We start from the raw sequence: 27,320 nt of genomic DNA, 5'->3' as shown, positions 1-27,320 counted from the left end.
TGTGATCTCCATCTTCCCATTCATTCATGCATTCATCTTCTGATACTAACCTGTACACCACCAAACACAATGCAAACCACAAAACTACTGTCGCATGCAGCTACTGCAGAGACTCAATTCTACTTACTATACATCATCATTTTAATATGACATTCTTATTTGTATTAATATTGAATTCGTTATGATTCATATTATTCATAATGATGATGATGATGATAACAGAGCAGCAACACACAGAGACAAGGTGTGGTGGTGATGGGGGGGGGTTCAGGTATGCCTCTCTCAGATGTATCTTTGCTCTGCAGGGGTCTCTGCGCATGTCCCCTCCTCCCTCTCTCCCTCTCTCCCTCTCTCCTCCCTCCCTCAGGTTATTGAGCGCTGTGTATAATATACAGGATCGCTCTGCACAGCCCGGCCCGAGTATCGCAGCGCCCCGGTGCAATAAGGTTTACTGCACAATACCGGGATTATAACGGGAGACACACGGATACAGAGTGACAGATCATCGGCTTCATTTTTATATCATTTTGCATCGACTGATGGTCAGTTTGGTCCACTTGGAAGCATATTGGCTACTGTAGATATTACTATTATTATTGTTATAATAATAATAATAATAATAATAATAATAATAATAATAATAATAATAATAATTATTATTATTCCATGTACCAGTATGCAAGGATCCTCTTTCTGACACGAACGACGAGGGGAATCGCATTTGCCAAATTGTTGAATTGTATCTGTGTTGCAATACAGCAATAATACAGCACAACACGGTTAACGCACCGCAAATAACACATCAGAAGAGAAACCCCCGCACGGACATGGCCGAGTCAGATTTCCAAACGTTTACATCGATTATGGACGCGCTGGTTCGAATAAGTGTGAGTATATCATTATGATTATGATTATTATACTGTTGTGCATGTATTTTCTAGTATAGGTGTATTTGTGCGTTGACCTGTATATAGCTGTATATGTATGTATAAAGGCTATAGGTATAGGTATGCATCGCTCCTCTCGGTGGCTGTTCTGTATCGCCAGGCCGCGGTGGTGTTGTGTCGTTGCGGGCTGTGCGGGGCTGAGAGACGAGGAGGGTAGAGGGCCGAGAGAACAACACATAGACAGACGGACAGACAGACACAGAGAGAAAGAGAGACAGAGTGAGATTTGTGTATCTATCTGCGTGTGTCTGTGTCTGTTCGTGTGCATGTCTGGGGGCCTGTCTGTCTTCAGGGTGTGTCTATGTGTCTGAGTCTGTGTGTCTGTCACAGTGTCTGTCATGGTATCTGTCTGTCTGTGTCCATTCTGTGTGTCTGTCACAGTATCTATCTGGGTGTCTTGTCTGTCTGTCTGTCTGTCTGTGTCTGTCATGGTATCTGTCTGTCTGTGTCCATTCTGTGTGTCTGTCACAGTATCTATCTGGGTGTCTTGTCTGTCTGTCTGTCTGTGTCCGTCTGTGTGTCTGTCATGGTATCTGTCTGTCTGTGTCCATTCTGTGTGTCTGTCACAGTATCTATCTGGGTGTCTTGTCTGTCCTTCTGTGTGTCTGTCTGTTAGTCTGTGTGAAAGTGTTTGTTTAACTTTCTGTCTCTCTGAAAAGGCTCTGATATACTGTCTAAAACTGTATTGACTGTGTCTCTACTGGGCTGTAGTGTAGCCCCAGGGTATATGAGTCTGTTTAATTAACAGCCCGTCTCAGCGACCCGCACAGTAATTATAACTAAGATCCTGAAAGGGGGAGCAGAGTGAAAAGTGATCCTGTCACCTCTCCAATCTTTCACTCTCTCTTTCTCGCTCTCTCTCTCTCTTCTACCCCTCTTTTCTGGTTTTATTTTCTGGTCTTCGGCTCATTAATGACTTGAGCTTCATGGATTAATTTCCTTATTTCTTTCCTTCGTTCTTCCTTTCTGTATATCCTTTCATTACCATCTCTCCTGTCTTTCTGTCTGTCTTTCCTTTGCTCTGTCTCTGGTGTTTGGGCCAGACGGGCAGGCTTCCCCCAGTTTACACTCTTTGTTTACAGCTCATGTGATGCATTAACAGCAGGTCTGTGGTGCAGTTATTAATATCGCAGGGTGTCAATAGCTAATGCCGGCATGTGTCGTTGTTGATAATATTACAAAGTCAATAGCCGAGTTATTGATCATTTCAGTAGTGTTTGTCATGCGATAGTAATCGCAGTGCCCGAAGTGCAGATATTGATAATATTGCCGTGTGTCAATAGCACGTCTATATATAGCCAATTATAATTTGATAGTGTCTGAAGTGTAGCAATTGATACTCCTGCTGTACACTGTATAGTTATTGCTACAATAGTTTTAGTGTTTGTAGTAATAACATCACTGTAGTATATTGATAATATTACTGTATGCATTGTAAATATAGATAATATTATTGTAGTGTAATTAAATATTACTGTATGTAGTGTAAATATTGATAATAATATCACTGTGTAATATCTAGTGTAGTTGTTCACAGAGGGTCTGTAAGAGGCAGGTGTGGAGTCTATGAAAAATTAATGAGAGAGAGAGAGATAAAGAGGGAGAGAGAAACAGATGGAAGGAGATACAGTGTCAGGCTGAGAGGGGGGGGGGACTGAGACAAGACAGAAAGAGAGAGAGAGAGAGACATAGAGAGACAGAGACCCAGAGAGAGAGAGAGAGAGAGGCGGATGGATGGATGGATGGAGGGATGCGCGGGTGCCAGTTGCTATGGCAACGGGTGGCTGCCGGTAGTGGCACGAGCAGCTTTTTGCAGCGCAGTGAAGAAGGAAAAAAAGAGAAAGAAGCTCTACAGCGCCGGGTCACACCGGCCAGCCGACTGCACTAACCTACATACAGAGAGAGAGAGAGAGAGAGAGATGCTGAGACGTGCAGGAGAGGAATGGAAGAGGGGAGATGGAGGGAGAGGGACTGGGCACTGAGTCCTTTGGTGGTGGTGGTGGTGGTGGTGTGTGTGTGGGGTGGGTATATGCGTGTCATTATGCATTATAACGGAGACCGCTCCACAACACGCAACACAACTACACGCAGACAGACAGACAGACAGACGGACTGGCACACGCACCGGCGCAGTTCAACGCCGACTTCTAATGAACGTGCACACAACCGACCGCCCCCACCCCCCCTCCTTCGCTAATCTCTCCTCCCCTACACCTCCCTCCTTCCTCTCCTCCCTTCATCTTAACACACACACATACAAAAATACATGCCTGCATGCGTACGCACACAGTGGCGTCCTGCGCCTCTTCGTGATCACAGCGACTGTGCCCGGGGGGCCGCGGCCAGCGCCTCAGTAACATGGCGCGCAGAATCCCGGTCAAGGTAAGCCGGCGGACGTGCAAGCGCTGTATACGGGCCGAGCGGTGCGGGGGGCGACAGGGCGACGACTGTACATGTCGCGATTGCCGCGGCTGTGTGCGTGTGTAGGGGACGGTGTGTGTGCGCGATGCGGTGGTTAAGGTTGTATCGCGATAGGAATCCGAACGAGTTCCGCAACCTGGGGTGACTTTGGTGAATGACAAGAGAGGAGGAGGGAGGGATGGAGGAGGAGAGGGGGGACAAATGTGTGTCTGTGGGGTGGAGAGAGAGAGAGAGAGAGAGAGAGAGAGAGAGAGAGAGAGTATAATTGAATTGTGTGCGGCCTGACTGACTATACTGAACTGACAGAGACCGGGTGAGTATGTGTGTTTGTGTGTGTCTATATTCGTATTCATAACAGCATACATATTTGTTTGGAGTCTAGCTTTTATTATTATTATTATTATTATTATTATTATTATTATTATTATTATTATTATTATTATTATGTATATGGTACTGTGTTTAATTACTTTTCCTACACACACACACACACACACACACACACACACATATATGTAATGTTGAATATTCTACTTTACTGTTACAAGTCTACTCCATTGCAGTGCGATCGATGGTTCTTCAGCAAATTAGCCTGTCCTCGTTAATCAGGTTAATTAAATTAAACCTGCCGAGCAGACACACTGGGGGCTGCATCAACAACCCTGAGATCAACATTTCCCTGAACCTGCCCTCATCCCCTCCCTCTGTCCCACTCTCTTCTCCCTCCTTTTTCTCTTTTCCTTTCCCTCTCCTCTCTCCCTGTCTCTCTTCTCCCACCCTCCTCTCCCTCCATTCTCTCTATGCCCCTCTCTCCTCCCTTCCTTTGCTTAACACTACAGGGTGCTATATAATAGCACTTATTTTATATTATTATTATTATTATTATTATTATTATTATTATAGGGAGAGTAAAAATAGCACAATTCTTGATGGAATTTGAAATGATAATTCCTTCTTATCAGTCCAATCAATCAATCAATCAATAGGTAAACACAGTAATCAATGAGCAGCTAATGAAGGGAAATGTGTCTACATGCTTATTAAGGTCTCTCACCACATTGCCGTGGGTAACTGAGTTACCAAGTGAATCTGTGACACGGTGATGGATTGAACACGCTTGGTTAGACAGACTCGTTAATTATTAATTCATCAGAGACGGGTGTCAATTATTCATGAAGTACAAAAGAGAGGGAACAAAACACTTTGATCTCTGTCTTCCAATCTGTCAGTCAGTCAGTCAGTCAGTCAGTGTGTCAGTTTGTCTGTGTGTCAGACAACCATTCAGTGTGTCAGTCAGTCAGTCAGTCAGTCAGTGTGTCAGCCAGTCAGTCAGTCAGTGTATCTATCTATCTGTCAGTGTATCTAAAAGTTTACACTCTCTCCCCCCCTCTCAGTCCAATATGAAGAGCATGGAGAGGGAGCTGCAGTGTCCAGTGTGTAAGGAGATGGTGCGCCAGCCAGTGGTTCTGCCCTGCCAGCACAGCGTGTGCCTGCTGTGTGCCACCGAGGTGCTGGTGCAGAGCGGGTACCCTGTGCCCGATCCCCCCCCCGAGCCACACTCCCCCGCCTCTACGCCCAACACACGCAGCCCCCGCCAGGCACGCCGACCCCCCCCCAAGACAGAGAGGCTGGACAGAGTGGTGCGCTCAGGTAACCAGGGGCAACCGCCGACACACTGACTGACTGATTGACTGACTGACACATTGATTGACTGACACACTGACTGACTGACTGACTGACTGACTGCCCTATCTCTATGTCTCTCTCTATCTCTCTCGCTCTCTCTCCAGGCTATGGGACATACCCCGGGCGGCGGCGACGTGACGGCCCCCCCCCAGCCATGCTGTTCCCCTGCCCCTCCTGCCAGAGGGACGTGGAGCTGGGAGAGCGTGGCCTGGCCGACTGCCTGCGCAACCTCACCCTGGAGCGCATCGTCGAGAGGTACAACCACTGGACTGGACTGAACTGTACAGTACAGTGACAGTGTGGTTCTGCATAGTACAGTGCAGTGACAGTGTGGTACAGTACAGTACAGTGACAGTGTGGTGCAGTGCAGTGACAGTGTGGTACAGTGTAGTACAGTGACAGTGTGGTGCAGTGCAGTGACAGTGTGGTACAGTACAGTGCAGTGACAGTGTAGTACAGTATAGTATAGTGCAGTGACCGTGTAGTACAGTGCAGTGACAGTGTGGTTCTGCATAGTACAGTGCAGTGACAGTGTGGTACAGTACAGTACAGTGACAGTGTGGTGCAGTGCAGTGACAGTGTGGTACAGTGTAGTACAGTGACAGTGTGGTGCAGTGCAGTGACAGTGTGGTACAGTACAGTGCAGTGACAGTGTAGTACAGTATAGTATAGTGCAGTGACCGTGTAGTACAGTGCAGTGACAGTGTGGTTCTGCATAGTACAGTACAGTGACAGTGTGGTTCTGCATAGTATAGTGCAGTGACAGTGTGGTACAGTACAGTACAGTGACAGTGTGGTTCTGCATAGTATAGTGCAGTGACAGTGTGGTACAGCATAGTACAGTGCAGTGACAGTGTGGTGCAGTGACAGTGTGGTACAGTATAGTACAGTGCAGTGAGAGTGTGGTACAGCACAGTACAATACAGTGAGAGTGTGGTGCAGTGACAGTGTGGTACAGTACAATACAGTGACAGTGTGGTGCAGTGAGAGTGTGGTATAGTACAGTACAGTGACAGTGTGGTACAGTGCAGTGCAGTGACAGTGTGGTACAGTACAGTACAATACAGTGACAGTGTGGTGCAGTGCAGTGACAGTGTGGTACAGTACAGTACAATACAGTGACAGTGTGGTACAGTACAGTGACAGTGTGGTACAGTGCAGTGACAGTGTGGTACAGTACAGTACAATACAGTGACAGTGTGGTGCAGTGAGAGTGTGTTACAGTACAATACAGTGAGAGTGTGGTGCAGCACAGTACAATACAGTGACAGTGTGGTACAGTATAGTACAGTAAAGTGACAGTGTGGTACAGCACAGTACAATACAGTGACAGTGTGGTACAGCACAGTACAATACAGTGACAGTGTGGTACAGTATAGTACAGTAAAGTGACAGTGTGGTACAGCACAGTACAATACAGTGACAGTGTTGTACAGCACAGTACAATACAGTGAGAGTGTGGTACAGTGCAGTGACAGTGTGGTACAGTACAATACAGTGACAGTGTGGTACAGTACAGTGCAGTGACAGTGTGGTTCTGCATAGTACAGTGCAGTGACAGTGTGGTACAGTATAGTACAGTGCAGTGACAGTGTGGTGCAGTGACAGTGGTACAGTACAGTACAGTGACAGTGTGGTGCAGTGACAGTGTGGTACAGTACAGTACAGTGACAGTGTGGTGCAGTGACAGTGTGGTACAGTACAGTAAAGTGACAGTGTGGTACAGCACAGTACAATACAGTGAGAGTGTGGTACAGCACAGTACAATACAGTGACAGTGTGGTACAGTATAGTACAATAAAGTGACAGTGTGGTAGAGCACAGTACAATACAGTGACAGTGTGGTACAGCACAGTACAATACAGTGACAGTGTGGTACAGTATAGTACAGTAAAGTGACAGTGTGGTACAGCACAGTACAATACAGTGACAGTGTTGTACAGCACAGTGCAGTACAGTGACAGTGTGGTACAGTAAAGTGGTAGTGTAGTACAGTGACAGTGTGGTACAGTGACAGTGTGGTACAGCACAGTACAATACAGTGAGAGTGTGGTACAGTGCAGTGACAGTGTGGTTCTGCATAGTACAGTGCAGTGACAGTGTGGTACAGTATAGTACAGTGCAGTGAGAGTGTGGTACAGTACAGTACAATACAGTGAGAGTGTGGTACAGTGCAGTGAGAGTGTGGTACAGTACAGTACAATACAGTGAGAGTGTGGTGCAGTGCAGTGACAGTGTGGTACAGTGCAGTGAGAGTGTGGTACAGCACAGTACAGTGCAGTGAGAGTGTGGTACAGCACAGTACAGTGCAGTGACAGTGTGGTACAGTGCAGTGCAGTGACAGTGTGGTACAGTACAGTACAGTGACAGTGTGGTACAGTACAGTGCAGTGACAGTGTGGTACAGTGCAGTGCAGTGACAGTGTGGTACAGTACAATACAGTGACAGTGTGGTACAGTGCAGTGACAGTGTGGTACAGTACAGTACAGTGACAGTGTGGTTCTGCATAGTATAGTGCAGTGACAGTGTGGTACAGTATAGTACAGTGCAGTGACAGTGTGGTGCAGTGACAGTGTGGTACAGTATAGTACAGTGCAGTGAGAGTGTGGTACAGCACAGTACAATACAGTGAGAGTGTGGTACAGTGCAGTGACAGTGTGGTACAGTACAGTACAATACAGTGACAGTGTGGTGCAGTGAGAGTGTGGTATAGTACAGTACAGTGACAGTGTGGTACAGTGCAGTGCAGTGACAGTGTGGTACAGTACAGTACAATACAGTGACAGTGTGGTGCAGTGCAGTGACAGTGTGGTACAGTACAATACAGTGACAGTGTGGTACAGTGCAGTGACAGTGTGGTACAATACAGTGAGAGTGTGGTACAGCACAGTACAATACAGTGACAGTGTGGTACAGTATAGTACAGTAAAGTGACAGTGTGGTACAGCACAGTACAATACAGTGACAGTGTGGTACAGCACAGTACAATACAGTGACAGTGTGGTACAGTATAGTACAGTAAAGTGACAGTGTGGTACAGCACAGTACAATACAGTGACAGTGTTGTACAGCACAGTACAATACAGTGAGAGTGTGGTACAGTGCAGTGACAGTGTGGTACAGTACAATACAGTGACAGTGTGGTACAGTACAGTGCAGTGACAGTGTGGTTCTGCATAGTACAGTGCAGTGACAGTGTGGTACAGTATAGTACAGTGCAGTGACAGTGTGGTGCAGTGACAGTGGTACAGTACAGTACAGTGACAGTGTGGTACAGTACAGTAAAGTGACAGTGTGGTAGAGCACAGTACAATACAGTGACAGTGTGGTACAGTATAGTACAATAAAGTGACAGTGTGGTAGAGCACAGTACAATACAGTGACAGTGTGGTACAGCACAGTACAATACAGTGACAGTGTGGTACAGTATAGTACAGTAAAGTGACAGTGTGGTACAGCACAGTACAATACAGTGACAGTGTTGTACAGCACAGTGCAGTACAGTGACAGTGTGGTACAGTAAAGTGGTAGTGTAGTACAGTGACAGTGTGGTACAGCACAGTACAATACAGTGAGAGTGTGGTACAGTGCAGTGACAGTGTGGTACAGTACAATACAGTGACAGTGTGGTACAGTACAATACAGTGACAGTGTGGTACAGTACAGTGCAGTGACAGTGTGGTTCTGCATAGTACAGTGCAGTGACAGTGTGGTACAGTATAGTACAGTGTAGTGACAGTGTGGTACAGTATAGTACAGTGCAGTGAGAGTGTGGTACAGTACAGTACAATACAGTGAGAGTGTGGTACAGTACAGTACAATACAGTGAGAGTGTGGTACAGTGCAGTGAGAGTGTGGTACAGCACAGTACAGTGACAGTGTGGTACAGTGCAGTGCAGTGACAGTGTGGTACAGTACAGTGCAGTGACAGTGTGGTACAGTGCAGTGCAGTGACAGTTTGGTACAGTACAATACAGTGACAGTGTGGTACAGTACAGTGACAGTGTGGTACAGTACAGTACAATACAGTGACAGTGTGGTACAGTGCAGTGCAGTGACAGTGTGGTACAGTATAGTACAGTGCAGTGACAGTGTGGTACAGTGCAGTACAGTGACAGTGTGGTACAGTACAATACAGTGACAGTGTGGTACAGTGCAGTACAGTGACAGTGTGGTACAGCACAGTACAATACAGTGAGAGTGTGGTACAGTGCAGTGACAGTGTGGTACAGTGCAGTGACAGTGTGGTACATTACAGTACAATACAGTGACAGTGTGGTACAGTGCAGTGCAGTGACAGTGTGGTACAGTACAGTACAGTGACAGTGTGGTACAGTACAGTACAGTGCAGTGACAGTGTGGTGCAGTGAGAGTGTGTTACAGTACAGTAAAGTGACAGTGTGGTACAGCACAGTACAATACAGTGAGAGTGTGGTACAGTGCAGTGACAGTGTGGTACAGTACAATACAGTGACAGTGTGGTACAGTGTAGTACAGTACAGTGACAGTGTGGTACAGTATAGTACAGTGCAGTGACAGTGTGGTACAGTATAGTACAGTGCAGTGACAGTGTGGTGCAGTGACAGTGTGGTACAGTACAGTACAGTGACAGTGTGGTACAGCACAGTACAATACAGTGAGAGTGTGGTACAGCACAGTACAATACAGTGACAGTGTGGTACAGTATAGTACAGTAAAGTGACAGTGTGGTAGAGCACAGTACAATACAGTGACAGTGTGGTACAGCACAGTACAATACAGTGACAGTGTGGTACAGCACAGTACAATACAGTGACAGTGTGGTACAGTATAGTACAGTAAAGTGACAGTGTGGTACAGCACAGTACAATACAGTGACAGTGTGGTACAGTATAGTACAGTAAAGTGACAGTGTGGTACAGCACAGTACAATACAGTGACAGTGTTGTACAGCACAGTGCAGTACAGTGACAGTGTGGTACAGTAAAGTGGTAGTGTAGTACAGTGACAGTGTGGTACAGCACAGTACAATACAGTGAGAGTGTGGTACAGTGCAGTGACAGTGTGGTACAGTACAATACAGTGACAGTGTGGTACAGTACAATACAGTGACAGTGTGGTACAGTACAGTGCAGTGACAGTGTGGTTCTGCATAGTACAGTGCAGTGACAGTGTGGTACAGTATAGTACAGTGTAGTGACAGTGTGGTACAGTATAGTACAGTGCAGTGAGAGTGTGGTACAGTACAGTACAATACAGTGAGAGTGTGGTACAGTGCAGTGAGAGTGTGGTACAGTACAGTACAATACAGTGAGAGTGTGGTACAGTGCAGTGAGAGTGTGGTACAGCACAGTACAGTGCAGTGAGAGTGTGGTACAGCACAGTACAGTGACAGTGTGGTACAGTGCAGTGACAGTGTGGTACAGTGCAGTGCAGTGACAGTGTGGTACAGTACAGTGCAGTGACAGTGTGGTACAGTGCAGTGCAGTGACAGTGTGGTACAGTACAATACAGTGACAGTGTGGTACAGTACAGTGCAGTGACAGTGTGGTACAGTGCAGTGACAGTGTGGTACAGTACAGTACAATACAGTGACAGTGTGGTACAGTGCAGTGCAGTGACAGTGTGGTACAGTATAGTACAGTGCAGTGACAGTGTGGTACAGTGCAGTACAGTGACAGTGTGGTACAGTACAATACAGTGACAGTGTGGTACAGTGCAGTACAGTGACAGTGTGGTACAGCACAGTACAATACAGTGACAGTGTGGTACAGTGCAGTGACAGTGTGGTACAGTACAGTGCAGTGACAGTGTGGTGCAGTGAGAGTGTGTTACAGTACAGTAAAGTGACAGTGTGGTACAGCACAGTACAATACAGTGAGAGTGTGGTACAGTGCAGTGACAGTGTGGTACAGTACAATACAGTGACAGTGTGGTACAGTACAGTGCAGTGACAGTGTGGTGCAGTGAGAGTGTGTTACAGTACAGTAAAGTGACAGTGTGGTACAGCACAGTACAATACAGTGAGAGTGTGGTAGTGCAGTGACAGTGTGGTACAGTACAATACAGTGACAGTGTGGTACAGTACAGTACAGTACAGTGACAGTGTGGTACAGTATAGTACAGTGCAGTGACAGTGTGGTGCAGTGAGAGTGTGTTACAGTACAGTACAGTGACAGTGTGGTACAGTGCAGTGCAGTGACAGTGTGGTACAGTACAGTACAATGACAGTGACAGTGTGGTACAGTGCAGCACAGTGCAATATTCAATGTACCTCCTCCTCACCTGTTTCTCTCTCTCAGGTACCGCCACTCTGTTAGTCTGGGCGTGGGGGCAGTGATGTGTCAGTTCTGTAAAGCTCCCGGCCAACTGGAGGCGACCAAGGGCTGCACCGACTGCAGGGCCAGCTTCTGCAATGAGTGCTTCAAGCTGTACCACCCCTGGGGCACCCCCCGTGCCCAGCACGAGCACGTGGCCCCCACCCTGTCCTTCCGGCCCAAGGTAAGCGGCCAGCACTTGGGGGGCTGGGTGGGGTTGTGTGTGTGTGAGTGTGTATTGGGATGAAAAAAATGTCCATCTACCTTTTCTCTCCTTCTCTCCTCTCTCTCTTTCTCTCAGGTGCTGTCGTGTCCAGAGCATGATCAGGAGCGGCTGCAGTTCTTCTGCCGCTCGTGCCAGCGCCTGCTCTGTCCGCTGTGCAAACTTCGCCGTGCCCACACCGGCCACAAGGTCACCCCCGTGGCCACAGCCTACCAGGCACTGAAGGTGGGTACAGCGTAGCCTTGAATGTTTTTGGTCCAGCCTTGAACTTTTTGATAGTATCTTGGAAATTCTTCCCAAAGTCTAAAGTAAAGAAGGTAAAACAAGCGAGAGGAAGAGCAGGTTGAGAGAACCATGCAGCAAGAGCAGACAGGTTCACAGGCTAGTGGCTATAGTAGGGTGGCTAGTTAGCAGAAATAAAAATGAGTTCAACAGTTTTGATGATTTGAAACAACAAATAGATTATACATTTTCATTATAATTATATTCCTCCTTGCAAAGGCAGCATAGTGTATAACTAGTTATACAGATGGGTGACAAATTAAAGGAAAAACCTGAATAAATGAGTGGAGGAACATAACGAATGCAGATGTCTCAAACAGGTGCACTGCATGATACAATTAAGTAATTAACATCCCATCATGCTCTGTGGCATGCGTACAAATGCTGAGCAGCCCAGTTGACCTCGATTTTGGATCAAGATGGCAATAGATGGTGCCCAACACCTTACTGAGACACTTTATGTTGTTTTTTCTTTTAATTTGTCACCCGTCTGTACGTCAGTTGTATACACTGACAGCAACAAGCTAGAAATGTGAAAATACTACATAAGGAACTACTTTTGAAACAATTTGAATCAAAAGTCCTTTCAGAAAAATGAGAACAAATAAATAAAATAGGGGTGGAGGATAATGGGGGTAATAATTAATGACAGTGTAAATAAAGGCACTGAGAATACGTACAAGAACTTTGGGGGAAACATGCAGAACGGTCCGCACGTGTGTTATTTAATTTTGTCCATCTCTGGCATAAATCCCCATTATGATAGACCATTGTAAATCTGTAAATCAGCTTGTCTGTTTTCGGAAAATGATTTGTCCAGATATTGCTGGCAAGGGGTACTATGTGGGCATCGTGAGTCAAAGGTAAACCTCGAAGAATGTCGTTGTACGAGACAAATCCAGTCACAAGTGGGACCAAACATTTCACGACGACGAGGGATTTGCAGGTCAGCTTCTTGGCTGATATCGCTGTGGGCTTGGAGGAATTCATTAGTCCTCGTAGAGCAAATGCTGTGTGCAATCCACTGATCTTCTGACCTCTCGACCCCCGCAGGACAAGATAAGCAAGGGCATCAGCTACGTTCTGGCCAACCAGGAGACGGTGCAGTCGCAGATCACGCAGCTAGAGACCGCAGTCACTCAGATAGAGGTGAGAGACTGACTGTGTGTGAGAGTGAGTGTGTGTGAGAGTGAGTGTGTATGTGTGTGTGTGTGAGTGTCAGTGTGTGTGAGTGTCAGTGTGTGTGTGTCTAAGGAATGGACTCTTAACCTGCCTCCTTCCCTCTCCCTCCTCCCTCAGGTGAACAGTGGAGCAGCGCGGGAGCAGCTATGCCAGTCGGTGAGGGAGCTGGGCGCTGCGCTGGCCAATAGGCAGGATGCGCTGCTGCAGGCACTGGAGGTGGCGCGGGGGGGGCGGGCCGAGGCGCTGACCACACAGCTGGCCGAGCGGCGGGCCCTGCTGGACAACGCCGGGCTGCTGGCCTTCTCTCAGGAGCTGCTGAAGGAGACGGACCAGGCCTGCTTCATACAGGCAGCGCGGCTGACACACAACAGGTACACACATGCACACACACTGACACACAACACACACACACACACTCACATACAACACACACACACACTCACACACAACACACTCACACACAACACACACACACACACTGACACACACATGCACACTGATGCACAACACACACACACACACACTCACATACAACACACACACACACACGCAAGAAACACACACACACAGACACACTGACACGCAAACACACTGACACACATGCACACAGACACACGCACACTGACATGCACACAAACACACACGCAAGAAACACACACACTGGCACACACACTGACACACGCACGCACACGCACACTGACACACAGGGTCGGACTGGCACTGAAAAATGGCCCGGGACTTTGAAATGCAGACCGGCCCACGACTGTGTACATTTCCCAAATACAAATTCACACACCATTCACTATATAAATAATATATAAATTAATATATACATTATTTTTAAAAACCCATGTGACATCTAAGTCAGAGTAAAGTTAAAATTAGAAACATAAGACCCATTGGAACCATTGTTTGCTCATTGGTGTCCACCAATAATTTAATTAAAGAGATTGCATTTTTTTATGAGTTGGACCAAATAAACAGATTACAGAAACACTTAAGGCATAGCACAAAAATATAACAGTATCCCTGTCAGGACAAAGTGGGCGACAATATCCCTGTCAGGACAAGATGCGTTACAATATCCCTGTCAGGACAACGCATCATACTATAACGATAAATAGTTACAGATACAGACGTGTGTATGTACACACACACTACACGATACACACACATACACATATTGTGAATATGGTGTTAATATCTGATTCAGTATTGCACACCATTTACATTGTCCTGCGGCTTTGGACAGTGGGAGGAAAACGGAGGAACGGGAGAAACCACAGGGAGAACATGCAGACTGCACACAGACATTTACAATCATGCTAAACACACAGAATAAACAGTTCACAACATTAGGTATCGGTTACTTTCCAAAAGACCTGCAGAAAATATTGCAAGCCGCAAGCTTGTGTGTCTTGTTAAAAGCTCTGGTTGAAAGCTTCCATCCGAAGCAAGTCAAAAATATAATTCATCAGAGAAACTTTGGATGTGCCGATCCCCAGATGAGAGCTAATCGCTGTTTATTTTTTTAAAGCAGTAATACTCGATGTAGTTTAATGAAGGATAATATACAAAGTGTATGTTGGTGTGTATAATCATGCTAGTGATTTTAGCATGATTACACATGTATATAAATAACTACTTTAGTCTAAAACGGCAGTTCATAATCTTCGTCTACCCGCTAGCAGTCTAATGATGTAGCAGAGTCTGCCAAAAACATTTAAAACAGAAGGTGATTCCAGCAGCCAATAGCAGGACAGGAATGAGAGCCAATCCTCATTCAGTTCTCATGGATAAAATCAGAATGAACTGATGTCTGATTTCTGGCAGGGATAGCCGTGACAGGGACATTGCATGGTACCTTTCTCATGCGAGCACCAAGCACCAAGCACCAAGTCTGTAAAACGGATGTACAAATGCACAAGTTTTCACCGGGCTCACTCCAGTACAACGGTTGTATGGTATTCAGGCCAATTCTCCCAACGGCCAGTCCGACCCTCCTCACACACACATGCACACTAACACGCACAGTCACACACACACACTCCTTGCAATAATGTTTCATCATGGACATTTCATCACCAATTTGCTTATGCTTTTAATGTATTTATTTCACATTTTTTATTTTATTTAGTATTTTATGTATTTATGTATTTATTAATTTTGGCCCAAATTACCCTCCATAAATAAAACCCGGTCACTGACTTGAAAGCCAAATGCAACCCGTGCCAAGACTCAGTCAAATTATACCAGACTGTGTGATCTGATCTAATATCCCAGACTCTAAATAGACTACGCCACCCTTATTCCTAGTTGTGTATAAGGGAAATGGAGTATTTAACAAATACTGAAACCACCCCACACAGGTCCCCTTCGGCTAAAGGAAGATTATTGACGCTTATTCACACAATAGAATACAATTCATAAATAGGTCACATAAAACGAGCAGACAATAACATTAAAAAATGTTTAACAAAAACACTGGGTTGGTAGGATACAAGATCGTAATTTACATACAAGGCAACTGTAGCAAAGTGCAGATGCAAGAATGTATCAGCTGTGTAGGAGACAAGTGCCTTTTGAATTATGTTCAAAAATAATTGTGTGTATATATTTTGTTGTGAAATATAGTTTGATGGGCTTTTGCTTCCCATATTTTGATTAGTAGCTAGTGTCCAGATAATAATTTAGAGATTGGGAAGCCAAGCCCATATGAGGAAGTAATGGGGCGAAGTGGGACAGGGCAGTCCTAGCGGTAGTGGAAGCTACACAGTTTTCAACCTCTTGTCACCTACTCTAAAACTCTACCCTGCTCCTCCTTCTCCTACTCCCCTTATCTTTATTTATATGTTTATTTATGTTTTCTACGAATACATCACAATGAATTACGGATTGTACGGATGGATTACAAGTGACGTTTGCTAAAATAAAGATGGAGCGTTTCAAGGAATGGACCACTGAGCCATGAAAGGAAGAACAACGGGACGGGTGCGCTGAAAATATAAACTACTGTAGAAGCCACTGACTACAAGCTGATATAAAAACGACTTGCCTAATCTGTCGATCACCAGACTAATGTCCTGATATGCAAGTTTTTGGAATGCGCGGTGAGCAGCAAACTTAATAATACCAACAAAATAAACAAATATAGAAATGCATTTCTTTTTGAGAACAAAACCAAGCAAACTAATAACAAATGAAAACCGCTGAAAAACATTTAATAAAAGTCTGTTTTGGAATCGTAGGATATTAAGCAATATTCGATCGAACTCAAAAGTGACAGTGCGTATGTAATTTGTAAGTGAATATGCAAATGGCTGACGAATTGTCGCTGATGATGAGAAGTGTGTGATGAAAAGACGGGATCGCACAGAGACACACGTGCACACACCCACACACAGACACACCCACACACACGCACACGCACACACTCACACGCACACTATTTGCGATACTAATGTTGCAATCTCTTTCCCTCTCTCTCTCAGGCTAGTGAGGGCGATCGAGTCCCTGCAGTGCTTCTCTCTCTCCGCTGATCCCTCATTCCGTCACTTCCAGCTGGACGTGTCGCGGGAGCTGAAACTGCTGAACGGCCTGGACTTCATCAGAGGTGAGAGAGCGAATGAGGGAGAGGGGGGGAGAGAGGGGGGAGAGAGCAAGAGAGGGGAGAGAGAGGGATACAAGTAAAAAAAATATATATATTTTCAATCTTTCTCTTTCTTTCTCTCTTCTATCCCATCCCCCCCATCTCTCTCTCCCTCAGCCCCCCTGGCTCCGGTGATTGACACTCAGCGCACTCTGGCCTATGACCAGTTGTACCTGTGCTGGCGTCTGCCCCAGGACTCCGCCCCCGCCTGGCACTTCACCGTGGAGTACCGCTGCCGTGAGGGCCGGGCCAGGGCGGCGGGGGGGCGCGGGGGCGGCGCGGGGGGCTGGCAGCGGCTGGAGGAGGTGGTGGGCACGAGCGCCGTGATTGACCGGCTGCAGGTGGACTGTCTGTATGTGTTGCGGGTCAAGGGCTGCAACAAGGCCGGCTTCGGGGAGTACAGCGAGGAGGTGTACCTGCACACCCCGCCTGCGCCAGGTACGGCTGCTGACACACACACTCACACTGTGACACTGTGGCACTCTCACACTCATGCACTCTCACACATGACTCCAATTAAGGGCACCTGGGTTCCATTCCAGGTGTGTATTTCATTTTTAAATCATACTACAGCCCAGTTACAGCTATTACTCCACTCCACACCCGTCTACACACCAGTATACACCTGTCACACACCTGTCTACACACATACTGCTCATTACAGCACACCCGTCTACACACCTGTATACACCTGTGACACACCTGCCTACACACCAGCATTGCTCATTACAGCACACCTGTCATACATCTGTCTACACACCTGTACTGCTCATTACAGCACACCTGTCACACACCTGTCTACACACCTGTACTGCTCATTACAGCACACCTGCCTATAAAACTGTCTACACACCTGTACTGCTCATTATAGCACACCCGACTACACACCTGTATACACCTGTCTACACACCTATACTGCTCATTACAGCACACCTGTCACACACCTGTATACACTGCTCTGTGATACTCTACAACATCACTGTAACTGCAATTCAGACCCAAACACAATGCTGTAATTGCAGTTAACTAATTAAGAATGAAAAACAGAATCCCCTCTGGCCCAGGAGCACTGATATATATATATATATATATATAGCACCTTCTGGACTGTGTTGGAAACACCTGCAAACATCAATCTAATCTAAATAACTCAAATCTCTCTCTCTCTTTCTCTCTCTCCACCCATCTCATCCCCTCCACCCTCTGGATCGCAGCTGTCCCCCCGCCCACCCATGCATCCCTCTCTCCCTCCCTCCACCTCTCCTTGCATCTCTATCTCTCTCTCTGTCTGAGTCTCTCTCTCTCCAACTCTCCTCCCTGGTCTGTACCCTGTGAGATAATCACTCCATGAATATTTCACTGGTCAGAGTGATTCATCTGACCCCTGTCTTAACGAACGCATGTTAATTAGCTGGGCTGAAAAGGAAAAAGACCTTGATTGTGCAGCTGTCTGCTCCTTCCTCTTCCGAGTAATATCTCCCTGCGTCTCCCCCTCTCTCCGCAAATGTTTTCAGTGTGTTGCAGTTTTGCAAGTTCTCCCCTCCCGCGCCCCTCTCTCTCTCTCTCCCCCCCCAACCCAGACTCCTGTTGTTTTTCCAGTTTTCCTAATTTTTCAATATCTCCTATACCTCCCTCCCTCCTGACTCCCTTCTGATCAAATGACCCTCTCTGCCCTCCTCACCCCTTTCTCCTCTCTATACCTCCTTCTCCCCCTCTCCTTCCCTCCCACTCTCTCCTCTCTCCCTTGCCCAACCCGCCCCCCCTCCTCTCTCAGTGCTTAATTTCTTCCTGGATTCTCGCTGGGGATTCCATGGCGAGAGGCTGGTGCTCAGTAAGGACCAGCGTGGCGCCCGCAGTGTGCCCGGCGTGCCCCTCCTGCAGGCCGCAGACCGTGCCCTCACGTCCTGTCACCTGACCTCCGACCTCCTGATCGGGGATGTGGCCGTGACCCAGGGCCGTCACTACTGGGCATGCTCCGTGGATCCCGGCTCCTACCTGGTGAAGGTGAGGGGCGAGAGGGTTCACACACACACACACACACACATACTGTCACACTGTCAAACCCACACACACACACACACACACACACACACACACACACTGTCACACTGTCAAACCCACACACACACACACACAGACACTCACATTCTCAAACACACACACACACACTCACACACACGCACACACACATAGACACACACATAGACACAGACACTCACACAGACACTCACACAGACACTCACATGCTATCTGTTTGTGTTCCAGGTGGGGGTGGGGCTGGAGGCGCGACTACAGGAGTGGTTCCATTTGCCCCAGGACATGGCCAGCCCACGGTGAGAGAGAAAAGGAGAGGGAGGGAGGGAGAGAGGGAGAGAGAGAGAGAGAGAGGGGGGGAGGGGTAGAAGGAAAGGGAGGAAGAGAGAGAAATTGGGTGGAAGAGGTAGGGAGTACCAAATGTAAAACAACACATATGTTTTGCACCTTTTTTTTTTACTTAAATCTTTAGTTTTTTCTTCATTTATAAATATTGCTTTTTTTAACACTAGAAGCGCAGACATTTCAAACTATATATAAGAGCCAAAAATTGTAATTTTAACCGATAGCTCTTTAACAGCTGTGGTGTGATCAAACGATCCTATAAAACTCAGAAGATTTAATCATGAACTTCAATTCCAACATTTACATAACACAAATGAAGTATTTAAATGGGAATATGAACATACAATATTACAATTATTGGTATAAATAACATCAAAGCGCATTTTTTCTAAACGCCAATACTGCACAGTCAAAACATGAATAACTATATACAGTTAGCAAATGAAACAAAAACATGAATATTGGAATAATGCTCAAATGCTTTATTTTATTGTTCAAAAATAACTATTGCATTTATCAAAAACATTAAATAGTAAACATTTTCAAGACCGTGTAAACTTTTTTCAACATAGTGTTCGTATTCAATGTAGCTTTGTATTTCAATAAACTTTTTACTATAGATTTAGTCTGCATTCCTGGCAGCTTTCTACTCGATATCAAAATAACTGATTTTGGCTATTATAGGTAAATGTGTTTATAACTTTTTTATAACTAATTTTTTTTGTGTTTATGCAGCTAAAACACCGTAGGAACAGTACTGTGCAAAAGTTTTAGGCAGGTGTGAAAAAATGCTGTGAAGTAAGAATGCTTTCAAAAATAGACATGTGAATAAATTATATTTATCAATTAACTAAATGCAAAGTGAGTGAACAGAAGAAAAATCTGAATCAAATCCATATTTGGTGTGACCACCCTTTGCCTTCAAAACAGCATCAGTTCTTCTAGGTTCACTTGCACACAGTTTTTGAAGGAACTCGGCAGGTAGGTTGGCCCCAACATCTTGGAGAACTAACCACAGTTGTTCTGTGGATTTAGGCACCTCAGTTGCTTCTCTCTCTTCATGTAATCCCAGACAGACTCGATGATGTTGAGATCAGGGCTCTGTGGGGACATTTGCATAATCATGGAAAAAAAAGGCGGTCTCTAATAAATGCAGGGTTATGCATCTTTCTTGTTTTCAGTAAATATATATATCATATATTAATTAAAAAAACACCATCAAGTGTGTTTTTATTAATTTATTTCTCACTTTAACTATATATATATATATATATATATATATATATATATATATATATATATATACACTCACCTAAAGGATTATTAGGAACACCTGTTCAATTTCTCATTAATGCAATTATCTAACCAACCAATCACATGGCAGTTGCTTCAGTGCATTTAGGGGTGTGGTCCTGGTCAAGACAATCTCCTGAACTCCAAACTGAATGTCTGAATGGGAAAGAAAGGTGATTTAAGCAATTTTGAGCGTGGCATGGTTGTTGGTGCCAGACGGGCCGGTCTGAGTCTTTCACAATCTGCTCAGTTACTGGGATTTTCACGCACAACCATTTCTAGGGTTTACAAAGAATGGTGTGAAAAGGGAAAAACATCCAGTATGCGGCAGTCCTGTGGGGGCGAAAATGCCTTGTTGATGCTAGAGGTCAGAGGAGAATGGGCCGACTGATTCAAGCTGATAGAAGAGCAACTTTGACTGAAATAACCACTCGTTACAACCGAGGTATGCAGCAAAGCATTTGTGAAGCCACAACACGTACAACCTTGAGGCGGATGGGCTACAACAGCAGAAGACCCCACCGGGTACCACTCATCTCCACTACAAATAGGAAAATGAGGCTACAATTTGCACAAGCTCGCCAAAATTGGACAGTTGAAGACTGGAAAAATGTTGCCTGGTCTGATGAGTCTCGATTTCTGTTGAGACATTCAGATGGTAGAGTCAGAATTTGGCGTAAACAGAATGAGAACATGGATCCATCATGCCTTGTTACCACTTTGCAGGCTGGTGGTGGTGGTGTAATGGTGTGGGGGATGTTTTCTTGGCACACTTTAGGCCCCTTAGTGCCAACTGGGCATCGTTTAAATGCCACGGCCTACCTGAGCATTGTTTCTGACCATGTCCATCCCTTTATGACCACCATGTACCCATCCTCTGATGGCTTCTTCCAGCAGGATAATGCACCATGTCACAAAGGTCCAATCATTTCAAATTGGTTTCTTGAACATGACAATGAGTTCACTGTACTAAACTGGCCCCCACAGTCACCAGATCTCAACCCAATAGAGCATCTTTGGGATGTGGTGGAACGGGAGCTTCGTGCCCTGGATGTGCATCCCACAAATCTCCATCAACTGCAAGATGCTATCCTATCAATATGGGCCAACATTTCTAAAGAATGCTTTCAGCACCTTGTTGAATCAATGCCACGTAGAATTAAGGCAGTTCTGAAGGCGAAAGGGGGTCAAACACAGTATTAGTATGGTGTTCCTAATAATCCTTTAGGTGAGTGTATATATATATATATATATATATATATACACACACACACACACATATATTGTAAATCCTTTGCATACCCCAAGAACAAGCAGGAACTAAAGACACTGCAGTGCAGGCCTGTAGAGCATCACCAGGGAAGAAACCCAGCATCTGCTGATGTCTATGGGCTCCAGACTTCAGGCAGTCATTGACTGCAAAGGATTTGCCACCAAGTATTGAAACTCACAATTTAATTCATGATTATGTTAGTCTGTCCAAATACTTTTGAGCCCCTAAAATTGAGAGGCCAACATATAAAAATGGGTGTAATTCCTACACCGTTCACCCAGTTTGGATGTATCTACCCTCAAATTAAAGATGAAAGTCTACACTTAAAGCACATCTTGTTTCCTTTCCAATCCATTGTGGTGACATACAGAGCCAAAATGATGACAATTGTGTCACTGTCCAAATATTTATGGACCTAACTGCATCAAATCTTAGACTGCTAACAGAATTACCCTGCATGAGTCTGCAATATCTTTTTATTTATGAATAAAAAGTGCTTCTAGTGTTAAATACTTAAATAAATGGTAAATGACAAAATACTAAATTTGTCCCTCCCTCCCTCCAGCTATGACCCGGACAGCGGTCATGACAGCGGGGCCGAAGACTCTGCCCTGGACGCTCCGCCCGCCTTCTGCTTCCTGACCGTGGGCATGGGGAAGGTCCTGCTGCCCCAGCCGGGGGTGAACGCCTGCCCCAGCAACGCCACCAGCCCCCGCGACCCCCCAGCCTCGCAGCCCGGCCCCCTGACGCAGCAGCAAGCCCCCGCCCCGCCCCACAGCCCCCCCGCACTCACCGCCCCGCTGCCCCCCCGCCTGGGCGTGTGCCTGGACTTCGAGAAGGGGCGCGTCTCCTTCTACGACGCCGTCTCCCTGCGCCCCCTGTGGGAGGGAGCCGTGGACTGCTCCGCCCCCGTGTGCCCCGCCTTCTGCTTCATCGGGGGCGGGGCCCTGCAGGTGCAGGAGCTGGTGGCCAACCGGAGCGCCGAGCTGCCCCCGCCCAGGAGGGTCACAATCCAATCGCGCGTCACGAATCTGAACAACTGAAGGGCTGGAGAAGAGAGAGAAGAGAGACCGAGAGAGGAAGAAGAGGTGGAGAGAGGAGTAGAGGAGGAGGAGGGATAGATGGATGGAGGGAGGGAGGGAGAGAGAGAAGAGGGGGTGGGCAGGGAGGGAGGCCCCGAGAGACCCAAAGAAACGAACAGACAGACAGACCTGGTATCTCTCCCTGACTTTGTGCCAGAACATTCTCCGACCGAAACCAATGTAATCTCGGTGCCTCCCAGTGGATTGACTGGTTATGCTTTTATGCTTTGATGCTTTTTTAAATAACGTTTTTTGCAGGGGGACATGACCAGGGGTGGGGAGGGAGACTGTACTGCTCTCCCCACATATCACACAGAGGCCGTGGCGTGGGGTGGGGGGTGGGGGGTGGCATCACTCGAAAACCATAAATAAATAAATAAATAAATAGGAGTAAATAGTTCAACACGATTTCATTAAGCATTCATTCACTCCCTTGACCTTGACCTTGATAATTGGTTAATTGGGGGAATGACTGACAGGTACAAAAAGATAAAGAGTAACACACCTACACAACACACCTAACATGCTCACACACAAACACACACTCCTACACACACACACACACAAACACACACACAGTATCTGTTTAGAGTTCACACCCTGGCTGCTCTCCCCCTCGTGTCCCAGAGGCCAAAAGTAGGCAGTTGCCTCCTCGTTAAAGAGCCAACACTAACTAGCAACTTCTCTGTGGACCTTAACCAACTTTATATCATTATAGTTAATTAATCATTTCAAGTATCATTTTCTATTTATTGGGGGGGGGGTAATGCTTGAATAGATAATCCAAATTTCTTAATTTTCTTCTTATTGTTACTATTATTATTACAATCATTAGTATCGTTACTGTTGCTCTAATTATTATTATTATTATTATTATTATTATTATTAATTATTATTGCGGATGTTGGTAATAATACTGCTACTTCCAATAATAATACTAATAATAGTAATTGATAATCTATGTATTTAATGGATCGATTCTTCTAGTTTCTGTTGGAGAGGCGGAGCAGCACTTTGCAAAGCCTGTCAACAATCATTTCACTGGCGGCTCTTTAAACCTGAATAAAACTCACCACGAGTGGACCTGACTGGAATAAACTGGATCAGAACATCAGCTACACAACGCAGTGTCCTTCTCAGTGTGTGCTTTTGCGTCTGTTGTGTTTCTCCCTGTGTGTGTGCACTTCCACTGGTCCCATTGCAACAGCGCTGCTCTACTACACTGTTACAGCACAGCCCCCTAGTGTAATAGCACTGCTCTACTACACTGTTACTACAGCACAGCCCCCTAGTGTAATAGCACTGCTCTACTACACTGTTACTACAGCACAGCCCCCTAGTGTAATAGCACTGCTCTACTATACTGTTACTACAGCACAGCCCCCTAGTGTAATAGCACTGCTCTACTATACTGTTACTACAGCACAGCCCCCTAGTGTAATAGCACTGCTCTACTACACTTACTACAGCACAGCTCCCCTATGTAATTTCACTGCTCCACTCTACACAATGTGTGTGTGATTGTGCACATGTGTGTGTCAGTGTGTGATTGTATGTCAGTGTGTATTCATGTGTGTGATTGTGTGTGTGTCGGTAGATGTGTGTGGTTGTGTGCACTGTGTGTCTGTGTGTGTGTCTCCAGTGTTTACCAGGGTGTGTCAGTTCTCCAGTGTGCCGTCAGCGAGGACAGTGAAGGGGGGGATATTTAAACAGCAGTGAACACTCCTCCGTCATCCCTTCTTCCTGACACAAGATGATCTCTCCTTCACTGCACAGGTAAGAACAGGGAGGGGGTTGCAGGTAGGATCACTAAACTATACTACACTCTACTGTACTATACTATGCTGTAGTATACTACACTACGTTACTGGGTGTTATATTGGAGTGTAGTGCAAGACTGCTTCTGTCATCGCTGTCAGCTCAGAACAGTCACAGGTTTCTACACACACACAGACAAATTCACGCACTTACACAAACAAACTAACACACAACGAAGAACCCAAACTGAACAGTCCACTGCACTGTCCACTGTGTGTGGGGACTGTCTGTGTGTTAGTTTGTTTATGTAAGTGCGTGAATTTGTCTGTGTGAGTGAGTGAGTGTGGTTTTGTGTGTGAGTGGGTGTGTTTATTTGTGTCTTGGATTGGCCTGTTTTCACGTGTGTTGCTGTGTGCGGCATATGGAAAGCAGTGTAGCGTTCTATTGCACACTGATTCACTGACTCACCCTCACAACAACACACTGATTCACTGACACACCCTCACAGCAACACAACACACTCACCCAACCTGCCTGTCCGCACACCCAGCAACAATAGTTCCCGCGGTGAAATTATTCCACATTGCCCAGAATTGGATTTGGTCGATAGATTTTTCAATATCTGTGAGTGTTTTGTGTTTTAGTTGTTTCTGTTTAAGTGCTGGTTTGTGTATTTTAAGGGAATTGATTGCACTGGAGAATTGGTCCGCTCCGTTTGGAGCCCATCTGTATGACTGACTCAGGCTGTGTCTCGCACTGTCGCAGGGCTGTGTGTGTGTCTGTGCTGTTTCTGTGTGTGTGTGTGTGTCTGTGCTGTTTCTGTGTGTGTGTGTGTCTGTGTGTTTCTGTGTGTGTCTGTGTGTTTCTGTGCTGTGTGTGTGTGTGTTTCCGTGTGTGTCTGTGCTGTTTCTGTGTGTGTCTGTGCTGTTTCTGTGTGTGTCTGTGTGTTTCTGTGTGTGTCTGTGCTGTTTCTGTGTGTGTCTGTGCTGTTTCTGTGTGTGTCTGTGTGTTTCTGTGTGTGTCTGTGCTGTTTCTGTGTGTGTCTGTGTGTTTCTGTGTGTGTCTGTGCTGTTTCTGTGTGTGTGTGTGTCTGTGTGTTTCTGTGCTGTGTGTGTGTGTCTGTGTTTCTGTGTGTGTGTGTATGTGTTTCCGTGTGTGTCTGTGCTGTTTCTGTGTGTGTCTGTGCGGTTTGTGTGTGTGTGTGTGTTTCTGTGTGTGTCTGTGCTGTTTCTCTGTGTGTGTATGTTTCTGTGTGTCTGTACTGTGTCTGTGTGTTTCTGTGTGTGTGTGTGTTTCTGTGTGTGTGTGTGTTTCTGTGTGTGTGTTGTTTCTGTGTGTGTGTGTGTGTGTGTCTGTGCTGTTTCTGTGCTGTTTCTGTGTGTGTGTGTGTCTGTGTGTTTCTGTGTGTGTCTGTGTGTTTCTGTGCTGTGTGTGTGTGTGTTTCCGTGTGTGTCTGTGCTGTTTCTGTGTGTGTCTGTGCTGTTTCTGTGTGTGTCTGTGCTGTTTCTGTGTGTGTCTGTGTGTTTCTGTGTGTGTCTGTGCTGTTTCTGTGTGTGTGTGTGTTTCTGTGTGTGTCTGTGCTGTTTCTGTGTGTGTCTGTGTGTTTCTGTGTGTGTCTGTGCTGTTTCTGTGTGTGTCTGTGCTGTTTCTGTGTGTGTCTGTGTGTTTCTGTGTGTGTCTGTGCTGTTTCTGTGTGTGTGTGTGTCTGTGTGTTTCTGTGCTGTGTGTGTGTGTCTGTGTTTCTGTGTGTGTGTGTATGTGTTTCCGTGTGTGTCTGTGCTGTTTCTGTGTGTGTCTGTGTGTTTCTGTGTGTGTCTGTGTGTTTCTGTGTGTGTCTGTGCTGTTTCTGTGTGTGTGTGTGTCTGTGTGTTTCTGTGCTGTGTGTGTGTGTCTGTGTTTCTGTGTGTGTCTGTGCTGTTTCTGTGTGTGTGTGTGTTTCTGTGTGTCTGTGCTGTTTCTGTGTGTGTGTCTGTGTTTCTGTGTGTGTGTATGTGTTTCCGTGTGTGTCTGTGCTGTTTCTGTGTGTGTCTGTGTGTTTCTGTGCTGTTTCTCTGTTTGTCTGTGTGTGTCTGTGCTGTTTCTGTGTGTGTGTGTGTGTGTTTCTGTGTGTGTCTGTGCTGTTTCTGTGTGTGTGTGTTTCTGTGCTGTGTGTGTGTCTGTGTTTCTGTGTGTGTGTATGTGTTTCCGTGTGTGTCTGTGTGTTTCTGTGCTATTTCTGTGTGTGTCTGTGTGTTTCTGTGCTATTTCTGTGTGTGTCTGTGTGTTTCTGTGCTGTTTCTGTGTGTGTCTGTGCTGTTTGTGTGTGTGTGTGTGTTTCTGTGTGTGTCTGTGCTGTTTCTCTGTGTGTGTATGTTTCTGTGTGTCTGTACTGTGTCTGTGTGTTTCTGTGTGTGTCTGTGTGTTTCTGTGTGTGTGTGTGTTTCTGTGTGTGTGTGTGTTTCTGTGTGTGTGTTGTTTCTGTGTGTGTGTGTGTGTGTGTCTGTGCTGTTTCTGTGTGTGTGTGTGTGTCTGTGCTGTTTCTGTGTGTGTGTGTGTGTCTGTGCTGTTTCTGTGCTATTTCTGTGTGTTTCTGTGCTGTTTGTGTGTCTGTGTTTCTGTGTGTGTGTGTGTGTGTGTTTCTGTGTGTCTGTGTGTTTCTGTGTGTGTCTGTGTTTCTGTGTGTGTCTGTGTTTCTATGTGTGTGTGTGTTGTTTCTGTGTGTCTGTGTGTGTGTGTGTGTGTCTGTGCTGTTTCTGTGCTATTTCTGTGTGTCTGTGTGTGTGTCTGTGTGTTTCTTTGTGTTTCTGTGTGTGTGTGTGTGTGTGTGCTGTTTCTGTGTGTGTCTGTGTTTGTGTGTTTCTGTGCTATTT

General features: G+C 46.0%; 1 protein-coding gene across 1 annotated transcript; it reads left to right on the top strand.

The window, feature by feature from the left end:
• The first annotated feature begins 144 nt into the window (after nt 1-144).
• Nucleotides 145-22,794, top strand: LOC136767478 (tripartite motif-containing protein 46). The gene is made up of 12 exons (XM_066721274.1): nt 145-887; nt 4,763-5,018; nt 5,159-5,309; nt 11,336-11,534; nt 11,652-11,798; nt 12,909-13,004; nt 13,155-13,408; nt 16,529-16,650; nt 16,804-17,124; nt 18,461-18,690; nt 18,952-19,019; nt 22,197-22,794. Exons 1-12 carry the CDS (start codon nt 828-830, stop codon nt 22,672-22,674), a joined length of 2,382 nt encoding a protein of 793 aa, XP_066577371.1. The 5' UTR covers nt 145-827; the 3' UTR covers nt 22,675-22,794.
• The last annotated feature ends 4,526 nt before the right edge of the window (nt 22,795-27,320 follow it).

This window comes from Amia ocellicauda, chromosome 14 (genome assembly GCF_036373705.1).
Source record: "Amia ocellicauda isolate fAmiCal2 chromosome 14, fAmiCal2.hap1, whole genome shotgun sequence".
Lineage (NCBI taxonomy): Eukaryota > Metazoa > Chordata > Actinopteri > Amiiformes > Amiidae > Amia > Amia ocellicauda.
The sequence above is the reverse complement of the archived record's forward strand: the minus strand, read 5'-3'. Positions and strand labels throughout refer to the sequence as shown.